The 10,381-nt window shown below is 33.4% G+C and overlaps 1 protein-coding gene and 1 long non-coding RNA gene across 2 annotated transcripts; both read left to right on the top strand.

Moving 5' to 3' along the window:
• The first annotated feature begins 243 nt into the window (after positions 1-243).
• LOC149413680 (uncharacterized) lies at positions 244-6,101 on the top strand. The gene is made up of 4 exons (XR_016304189.1): positions 244-522; positions 2,786-2,935; positions 3,025-3,123; positions 3,669-6,101. It is a non-coding gene; the product is annotated as an uncharacterized LOC149413680 (long non-coding RNA).
• A 109-nt stretch (positions 6,102-6,210) lies between these two features.
• LOC149413679 (uncharacterized) lies at positions 6,211-9,611 on the top strand. The gene is made up of 6 exons (XM_089644546.1): positions 6,211-8,186; positions 8,267-8,449; positions 8,565-8,666; positions 8,804-9,050; positions 9,249-9,310; positions 9,406-9,611. The coding sequence occupies exons 1-6, from the start codon at positions 8,037-8,039 to the stop codon at positions 9,589-9,591; spliced, it is 930 nt and encodes a 309-aa protein (XP_089500672.1). The 5' UTR covers positions 6,211-8,036; the 3' UTR covers positions 9,592-9,611.
• Positions 9,612-10,381: the final 770 nt, after the last annotated feature.

Raw genomic sequence — 10,381 nt, 5'->3', positions numbered from 1 at the left:
TTATTAATGTACATGTTACACTTAAATACATATACTGTCAACTTACTATGTAAAAGCCCGATAGGGCGTTAATAAATAATAAAAAAAAAAAAAAAAAAAAAACTTTCAACACTGTCTTTTGATGTTTCGGTTAAAAAAAATCGATTATATAAATATTTCGATCATTCCATCACTAAACCAGTGTTATCATCCAACATGTAAGTGGTAAATCTATGGTGTAATATCTATGCATTATGCATCCAGATCCAGAATTCCCATAAAATTAGAAGTTGACAGAAGTTGATTTGTGCTATATTTATGATTTGTGCATAGAATTTCGGACGGCTGAAAATAATTGAATTTATAATAATATAGTACTTGATGGGGTTTTGCGCTTTCTATTTTTTATCAATATTGATTAAAAAAATATTTTAAAATGTCCAACTACAAAATAGGTTCCGTATGCGCAGTTTACGGATGTAACAATTACAAACAACAAAAAGACTCGAAGTCGTTTTTCAGGATGCCAAAAAACGTTGACAGGTTAGTTGATGGAATATAATAAAAGTTTGTCAAATATTTACCTAACCGTCGTACTTTTGGACGCATATTATGGAAATTACACTTCGTTTCAACTTAATTACTACGCACTTTATTTAAGTAATTTGTGCGGATTTAGATTGAAACGAAACTTTTAAACATCAATACATCCTAAAAATATCCTAAATGGCACAAAGATCTTTTTCAAAGGGAATCTTTGAGCTTTGACTAAAAATGGAATCTTAATGCATTTTTTACCATCTCTCCCGACGTAAATAGTTGTTTCTTGCAGTAATTAAGTTAAATCTGTGCCTATTAAAAGTGCGGCGGTAAGGTAAATATTTACCAACCTTAGAAAAGTTAATAGTTTTTCGCGTATTACATTACCAAACAACTTAATTAAACATTTATAGTACATAGACTAACTTTAGTTATTATATGCCCTCGCTTATTTTGTAAAAATCTTCTCCTAATAACAATAAACCACTTAGTGACTACGTATTCAATGTCAACGGTTAGTCTACTTTAAACATGAAAATCACTGATTCAAACTCAATGAAAACGGCGTAGCTAAAAATCACTAAGGACTGGTTGTTTTACAGATTTGAGCAATTCATCAAATTACGAAGTTTAATTTCAAGTTTTGTGAAGGTTGTGTTCAAGTTTTGTAATTATTTCAGTTTTGTAAAACAACTGGCCATAAATGATATAATAACAGAACTTGAAATCAACTTTGAAATTTGATGAATATTTTTTAATGTACCCCCTTTAATCTTTAAAAAATGGAAAAAAAACCACTTTCTTTATCAATGACTTTTATTTATTGAACATATATGTATACCCTTCATACGGGACCAAAATGGTACTGAATGTTGATATTATGGTGCATAGTCGGGGTCAAGAAATAAAAGAAATTCATTTTAAAATATTCATCGTAATTAATTAATAATGCCATATAATATATATAAAATCATTCGAAATTGAATCACGTAAAAACAAAACACGTTCAAACAAAAGATTACATTCGGGAGTGGTCTTTTCTGCAGATAAAGTTTGCCCGAGTTATCTAGGCTTCGGGAATTCAGCACATTACAAGCTGAAGTGTACCCGTCGTTTCTGGGGGTTATCCTTAGGAAATAGACATACATAGTGGAATTTTCTGTAGGCCTTTTTAAGATATACATCTTTCTTTGGGCCTTTTTAAGATATACAATTCGGTAGTACATTATTTTGATCTACCTTATAAGGTTTAGCTAGCAATTGCAATGTATGAACGGAAAAATTTTTTTTTTTCGACTTGATTACAAAACATCGATTTTTCTCTACTTTCTATAAATGTAATAGGTATGTATTTTATATATAATCCTTCCAGAAAAAAATCTCTTACTGATAATGGAAACGAAGAAAGTTCTTACTGAAAGTTCTCTCTTACTGATAATGAAGATTAAGAAAGGGATGCTTAGATGCTTTGGGCATGTAGAGCGAAGAAAGGAGTGTAAGGGGAATATATGATGCGAATGCGAATGGTAGCAGAAGTCGGGGACGCCCGAGGTAGACATGGCACGATCAAGTGAATCAGATACTTGAGTCGGGCCATGTATACAGTCAGAATAATGTATGAGAAGATGTATGAATGTGAATGAGGCAAGAAGTGTGTCCAAGACCGAGTTGTTTGGCGGTCCGTCCTCTCTGCCTACCCCTGTAGAGAAACTGTGTGATGGTTAGTTATTTAGTTAATTATAGTGGAAACCTTATCAAAATCCGTTGCATAGTTTAGAAGAACTAAGCACACAAACAGACAGACGCAGATAGCGACCCTTTGTTTTATACTATTTTTAGCACATAATAGCCACCCGAGTATACTTGAGCGTAGTCCTTGCGGTAAACCAGTGGAACGCCGATGAGTCTCTGGAGAACATGCAAGCATTCTAATATGATCCTTATTAGAATAATTTTATTATATCTCATTATTATCAATACACATGTATTAACGGTAATTATTTGACATAATGTCTCTGGAGAACATGCGAGCATTGTAATATTATCCTTTTTAGAATAATTTGCGATTAATAATTGCAACTTAAATATCCGATTGTGCCATTATTATATTCTAAGACTTAAAAACTATTGAATAAAACCTTAATTATTGTTAAAAAATATATATATTATTATCAGATCAACTTTTATAGAAATTTCAATTTGCAAATTTGGTGACGAAATCATTGTTAATTTTGATGTTCAAAACGCGTTTTTATAATTGTTTCAGATTAAAAGCATGGATTACAGCATGCAAAAGAAAGGATTTCGACAATGTATTAAATGTAAAAGGCGCTGATTATTTTTATAAGACATATGTTGTATGTTCTGACCATTTTGAAATGAAATGTTTTAGAAACCAAAACTTGTTCAGTCAGGGGTAAGTTTGAACAAATATTATTTAAATAGGTAAATGTTATAAAGTTGAAAATTAGTAAATAATTAAATATGATCCTACTTTTATTTTAGTTTATGGCCCGGTTCTACCCCAACACTGAATTTATATAATAGTCCAAACAAGCAGAAGAGAAAGAGTCAAGATGAAATTGACAAAAATTCCGACGAAAGGTATAAATAAATTAATCCATGTTTATTATCAGTTATCTCTTAGGTTGACAATCCATTGTAAACAGACCGACTACCATCTCTAATGCACAGACACAATATAAGAATGCTGAGTCTTCTACGAGTAGTTCAGTATTTCTTCTCGAAAGAGCTTGCAGCATTGATCCCCTGTACATCCGTTAATGTACGCGAAACTCGACAGACACGAGTGGAACACAATTTCACACTTGATTTCGGCTTCATGAGAATGGGTCATGTTCTATGATTCGTTTTTTAGTAATCCAGCTTGCATGCTGAACAAACTACCGGCATCTGTTTTTCCTCCTTCATAAATATGATTTGAGCCTCTTTAAGACCTGCTTTAATAAATCCCTTATCTTGACCCACCTCACATTGCTGCCCAGCTGGGAGGCGATATAGTTCCCCTGTCTTTACTCCGTACAGACAGGGGAACTCTTGTGAGGTGTACCACAACCTAACCTAACCAGGCCACTAAGTACTTTGCTAATTTTCTGTATTTCTAACTCTCAACTATTTTATTGTTACAGGCCTGAGAATGATACATCTTATGAAATTATATATGAAATTACAATAAAGGAAGATCCTTTATTACCCGAAGAAGTACCATCAAACAGCTTAATAAATACACTACCCAAAAAAATTACACCTTCTCTTGAAAATAACATAAAAAAAGAGCCTGCATTATCTGAAGAAGTACCATCAACCAGTATGATAAATAGAATACCCAATGAAATTACATCTTCGCTTGAAATGAACGTAAAAAAAGAGCCAGTATTACCTGAAGATGTACCATCAACCAGCTTAATAAATAGAATACCCAAGAGAATTACATCTTCTCTTGAAAATAACATAAAGAAAGAGACTGCATTATCTGAAGACGTACTATCAACCAGTATGATAAATAAAATACCCAATGAAATTACATCTTCGCTTGAAATTAACGTAAAAAAAGAGCCAGTATTACCTGAAGATGTACCATCAACCAGCTTAATAAATAGAATACCCAAGAAAATTATATCTTCTCCTGAAGACAACATAAATAAAGAGACTGCATCATCTGAAGACGTACCATCAACTAGTATGATAAATAGAATACCCAATGAAATTACATCTTCGCTTGAAATTAACGTAAAAAAAGAGCCAGTATTACCTGAAGATGTACCGTCAACCAGCTTAATAAATAGAATACCCAAGAAAATTATATCTTCTCTTGAAGACAAAATAAATAAAGAGACTGCATTATCCGGAGAAGTACCAACAATCAACTTAATAGATAGAATATCTTATTTGGAATCAACCCTTGAGAGATATAAGAAAAATTTGTACAACAAAACCAGTTTATTGTCCAAGTACAAAAAGAAAAACTTAATATTACGACTCAAGCTATCAGAATGTGAAAAAAAAATTGATTGTTCTACTTCTAAACCGCGTAAAGCAGTGAATAAAGAATGTACAATGTTTGGTACACAAAATAATTTAGATGATAAAAATAAACACGGTCGAAGATATAATCATTGTGATAAGGAGTTGGCATTAGCACTTTATTATAGCAACTCTAAGACATATATTTTACTTCAAAAAAAATTCTGTTTGCCAAGTGTAAGTTCGCTTCATTCGTGGTTAAACAAAAATAAATAATACAATATTGGAAATGCTAAAATTAAAATCGGAAAAACAATGTTCACGGGAGAAAGTAATATCGTAAGTTATTGATAAAACATTCTTAACTAACTAACCATCATGCCGTTTCTTCACAGGGGTAGGCAGAGAGGACGGACTGCCAAACAACTTTTTGCCTCATTCACATTCAAGCATCGTCTCATACATATTCTTCTATTATTCTGACTCTTGACATAGCCTGACTCAAGTATCTGATTCACTTGATCGTGCCATGTCTTCCTCAGGCGTCCCCGACTTCTGCTACTTTAAGAGAAGTATGAAACATTCTTGAAAGAAAATATTAGTTACGGTTTTCGTCAAGATGTTTTTCTTTTATTATTCTACTCTCCATTGTTCGTGGTTATGGGATGAGTATATAGTACATAATAGAAAGGTTATTTATAGCTTAGTAGGTGATCTTAAAATGATTACTTTAGAGCAATTGAGTTTAATTTTTGTGGCAAAGTCATTCGGTGTTTTTTAATATATTACTGCCATCTGTTGACAATTTTGCAAACCACCCGATTTGCTTGGCGGGGCACATTGCAAATGATGTCTGGAATTTTGTGGTCGACGCATGCAGTTGTCGTTTTGGGCATTCCAATGGATCAGAATCTCATAATATAATCACATAATTATATTAAACAGTGTAATATTGGTATTCATTTATTTATTGAACGCCCATAGGGCTTTTACAGACATAATACAGTCAAAATAACGTAGAAATTTAATACCTAAGTACATTAAATAAATATCATTTGATCATTAGATACAATAATCAACTACATTTTGCACATCCTGAGTCTTGACTTCTTGGTTTACATTTCACCAAATGAAACAGTTCTATCTGAAGTCATAAAATGTATTAAAGCGAACTTATTGTAGTGATTGTATGTTTGCGGATATGAAAGAGACCGCGTGCCTGAGTGAGACAAATGAATGGGAGTATAAATAGTATGTAAGTTGTCCATTCTCTCTCTCTTGTTGCAGACTCGAAAAAACAACCTTACCTTATACACCTGAACCTACGTGTCTTATTTATCACAAATACACACACACATAATTACTACACTTATATTGGAATATTGTTGAGCTAAATATATCTACAACATTGGAGTATGTTTCCCAAATTTTGGATTCGTCTCATAGGTGCATAATACTGCAACGTTGTAGAAGAATTGCTAAGTATGGTAGGTACTGTCTTATTGTTGAAGATACTGATGTCAATTTAACAATTATTATTTATGTGCTGTTGTTAAAATATATTTATGAATATTAAAGATATGTATCTACTATCGAAATTGAGATTTTTATTTTCTTATTAGCTTCATCTACAGTGGGAATGAAAGTACATTTTTTACCTTGACATCTCTTCATTGCTTATTATATATCTAAAAATCTATGGGGAAAACTGATTTGATCTTGCTTCTATTGAAACCGATAAAATGTTTTGAAACGTCGAAATTTTTTCTTCTATTCAATTATTTATTCTTTTAAAAAACTTTTTTGTGTGTTTTTGAAGTTATTGCATTCACAAACAGAAAAATATGTGAAAAACAAATATAAAAATAAAAAGTTTTTTTTTATTATATACCGCTTATACTCGGCTTCGTTGATGTTAAATATGTCAATATTCAAAGAGTTTCTATTTAAAAAAATAGCTCTCTCCACCGGTATGACCATTGGCAAATTAGTCCTGCAGGCTGCGGGATATAACAGTGTGTGCTGTAGGCAGTGGAGATAACCATCGGTAACATTAAAAATTAATGCTCTACATCAGGGGTGCTCAAACGATCGATCGCGAGTGCTTTTTGAGTCGATCTCGAGAAAAATTTCCCATTTTTCATGTCTTCTTTTTTTATTATTTATTTGTAGTTTGAAGAATTCAAAATATCGCAATCGACTAACTGACGAACATATGTCATCGTGCTTGCGATTAGCACTCGGTAATTACGTACCATCGTATGAAAAGTATGCTGAGGACATGCAGTGCCACGCTTCAATATCCAAAGGCATTATTTAGTTAAGTTTAGAAACTAGAACTCGTTTTTTTTTGTAAGAACCAATAAACTTGCAATTTTGTATAAATATAAGTTTTTTCATGGACTTTTTAGTGCAGACCTCCACCTACCTTGACTAAAAAAAATGCATATTGCTAATTTCTGTCGTTCCTCCAAATTCTATGTGGATTGGTGGCCATGCAATTATGCAACGTCCCTATATATATATACACACTTATACCTGCGCCACGATACACCCTACCTACATAGACGACAATCCTGCATCACACATACTTGCAGCCTCTCAGAGTCGATCGATCGGAATCTAATAATATTGAGGTAGATCGCCAGCAGTTCAAGTTTGGATTCACGTTCTCTTCACCTTAACCTATCTGCTAGCGTTAGCCAAATAACGCTATCACTTGTAAGGATAGCATTAAGTTCGCTTGTAACGATCCTATTGTGGACTAAGAGCGATTCACGAAGTAGTGATAGCCTTACATTTTTAATTTCGGAGACACTAAGTAAAAAAATTCTAAAAAAACTCTGTAAAGAGTTGTTGAGACATTGTTTGAAAACACAGATATATGAAATATAATCAAATGACGCAAGATTTGAACCAAAACTTTGTAAAACAATTGCTTTATATTATATTGCATTTTAATTAGTTGTTATTTTATTTTTAAATAACATAAATAAGCACTTTATCGAAGATTTTCGTTTTGTTAAAAGGTACCTGCCCCGAGAGATAGTAACGACTTTGTTGTTCATTCACCACTGAAAGTGTCAATTTTGCCCACCAATCGCGCCACCGAGGGGAATCACTTTTGTCTTCCAGTAAAGTTGACAAGTTGTTTATTCACTTCAATTCAGTTCAAGTTGTTTACTTGTTATTTTTGAGTCGTTTGCTGAGGAATTCAATAAAATGAGGTAAGTAGGTGCTATATTATGTATGTAAAAGCATTTAAATATTATTCGTATGCTTTTCACTAGGACTCAAACGGAATTATCAACAGTATAAATAATTATGTCTGTACGAAGTTGACGTTTGTTTAGAAATGTTAAAAACCAAGTAAAAAGCGATACAGTTCTTGTATTATTATATTTTGTCTTTATTATTATGTGTGCAAACCTAAGAAAAAGTGTGTAATTAAGAATCTGACGTTAATTTAATTCTCTTTCAGTGTACAAAAAGCAAATCGATCTGCCCGTACAACAGCCATCCAGTTTACGATAATGGTCGATGCAATGGTCGCTGAGCCGCTCTTCGCGGCAAACCGTTTTGTCGGTATGCATGGGAAGGAGAATTTAGCCGCATTTTGGCGAAATCTCACAAATACATTGAATAACGCTGGTCCACCAAAATCAACCACTCAATGGCAAAAAGTGAGTTAAAAGTTTTGAATAGTTTTTGTCAATGTTGTAGTGAATTTGATCTGTCAACTGTAATGAAATATTCGTTTCAGGTGTGGACCACATTAAAATCGAATGTGAGGGCGAAAGTTGCCAAAATGCGGAAAGACCGCCTGCAGACCGGCAACACATCAGCGAGGACCACATTGTCCGAGCTGGAGGACAAAGTATTTAGCCTGATAGGCAGAGTGGCTGCAGAAGGATTAGACGTGCCTGACAACCTTCCCAATGATGATGTATGTATTTTACCACGCTCGTTCATGTCAAATATTTTGCTAGTTTACATAATATGAGTAAAAACATAAAGAAATTTCATAAGATAGATTTTGATATGTTTATTTCGTTTTACAGAGATCTCTTCTCGCACTGATGGGAGTGTCATTATCAGTTGGTGACGAGCCTGCTGTGGCTGTAGAAGGACTAGGCGTGCCTGATAACTTTCACAATGATGATGTACGTATTCTGATTATTTTTATAGGACTATACCCACGCTCGATCATGCCCAATGCTTTTGCTAGTTTACATAACACGTGTAATAACATAAATAAATTTCTAATGATACATTTTGATCTGTTTATTTCGTTTTACAGAGATCTCTTCTGGCATTGATGGAGGTAGCAGATGGTGAGGAACCTGCTGTGGCTATAGAGATGCAGCAGGAGGATGATGGTGTGGTCGAGGAGCTGTGGGTTCCGAGTGGTAGTGGTGGAGTGAGGGGTGAATTCCTGAACCCTGTGATTAGCCCTTCACCGCCGACCACTCCTCACGCAGTGGACAGACCTCCCACTCCCCATCCATCAACCCAGAGACCAAGGCGGAGGCCTCGACTCATGACAGGTAATTCTTTATACAAATCAAGTAGATTCGCGTCCATCGAATCTAAGTTCGCAGGATAACCAATTATTATTACGTGAAGCAGATCAAAATATGTATTTTAATTGATTTATATACGTATAAATTCTATTTTTATAATAATCGAAAAATCAAGTATTCAAATTATGAGAGACATCAATTATATTGAGTTTAAACTTTCAGACCAAAACGAAGCCAGGGCTGCAGTTCAGAAACTAATGGAGCAACAGAATTGTACTTTATCGGTGAGGAAAACTTACTTTACTATTGCATATTATTTGTGGCCTTCTTCCTAATTAGTAACTTGATTACATTTCAAGATTGAATTTTTTTTTTACAGAATATTGCAGAAACCCAGAAGAGACGAGCAAATTTAATCGAGAAATATTTAATTGAGAGAACGAGAGAAAGAGACAGGGAAGAAAGAGAAAGAGACAGGGAAGAGAGAGCAGAGCAGTTCGCTCAGCTTATGCTAATATTAAGTAGACTAGTAGAGAGAGAGAGGAGAGAAGAGGAGAGAAGATGAGAGACGTAATAGAGGATGACGAAAAGGGAGTAAAAGTCAGTATTTTTTGTAATGCTCATGCTATTATTAAGTAGACTAGAATACAGAGAGAGGAGAGAAGATGAGAGACGTAACAGAGGATGAGGAAAAGGGAGTAAAAGTCAGTATTTTTTGTAAAAGCGGGTTTTCAGTCTCACTCTTAACTATTTATTTATTCTTTTCAATTGATATTGTGTTTTAAAACGTTAATTTTACAATAATACTAATAAATGTGATATTATCTTCCTTTTACGTTATAATGTTGCTGTGATTTGAAATGAGAGTGGGATTTACGAATGTAAAAATAGTATTGTTTATTATTGTTTGTTATAGTTGTTTAATTGACATGATGTTAAGATTATTGAAAAATCACTTCTAATTCTTACAGAGCCTTTCAGTGTAATTTTCATGATGGCTTTTTTGATTTTAATTAGTGAATATAGAATATTTTCATTTGTACTGCCTCATCCGATAATATCATAATCAACAGTGAATGAAACTTGGCTGAAATCTGGGGAAAAGCACTTGAAATTTACATAAATGAATTACAGGTAATACAAAACAAGGTAATCAAAAAACTATTTTACTACATATCACAAAAAATCATATAGGGAAACAAAACTGTTAACAACATTAAGAAAACTATATGAATATACAAATTAAATTGTACACATAATGAAACTAGATAGTATTAGTTATGGAAGTGCGTAGTGATGATGTGACTTCTTACACGTCTTCCTTCAGCAAGACGTGTCCTTGGAAGTTCTGACTC

Source organism: Hesperophylax consimilis, chromosome 21 (assembly GCF_061612785.1).
Source record: "Hesperophylax consimilis isolate HC1 chromosome 21, BYU_Hcon_1.0, whole genome shotgun sequence".
Taxonomy (NCBI): Eukaryota; Metazoa; Arthropoda; class Insecta; order Trichoptera; family Limnephilidae; genus Hesperophylax; species Hesperophylax consimilis.
This window is presented reverse-complemented; position numbering and strand designations above follow the sequence as displayed.

Coding starts and splice junctions, on each gene's coding strand:
- LOC149413679 (XM_089644546.1), top strand. CDS start 8,037: ATGGTCGATGCAATGGTCGCTGAGCCGCTCTTCGCGGCAAACCGTTTT. Junction 8,187..8,266: donor CAACCACTCAATGGCAAAAA/GTGAGTTAAAAG, acceptor TATTCGTTTCAG/GTGTGGACCACATTAAAATC. Junction 9,311..9,405: donor AACAGAATTGTACTTTATCG/GTGAGGAAAACT, acceptor TTTTTTTTACAG/AATATTGCAGAAACCCAGAA.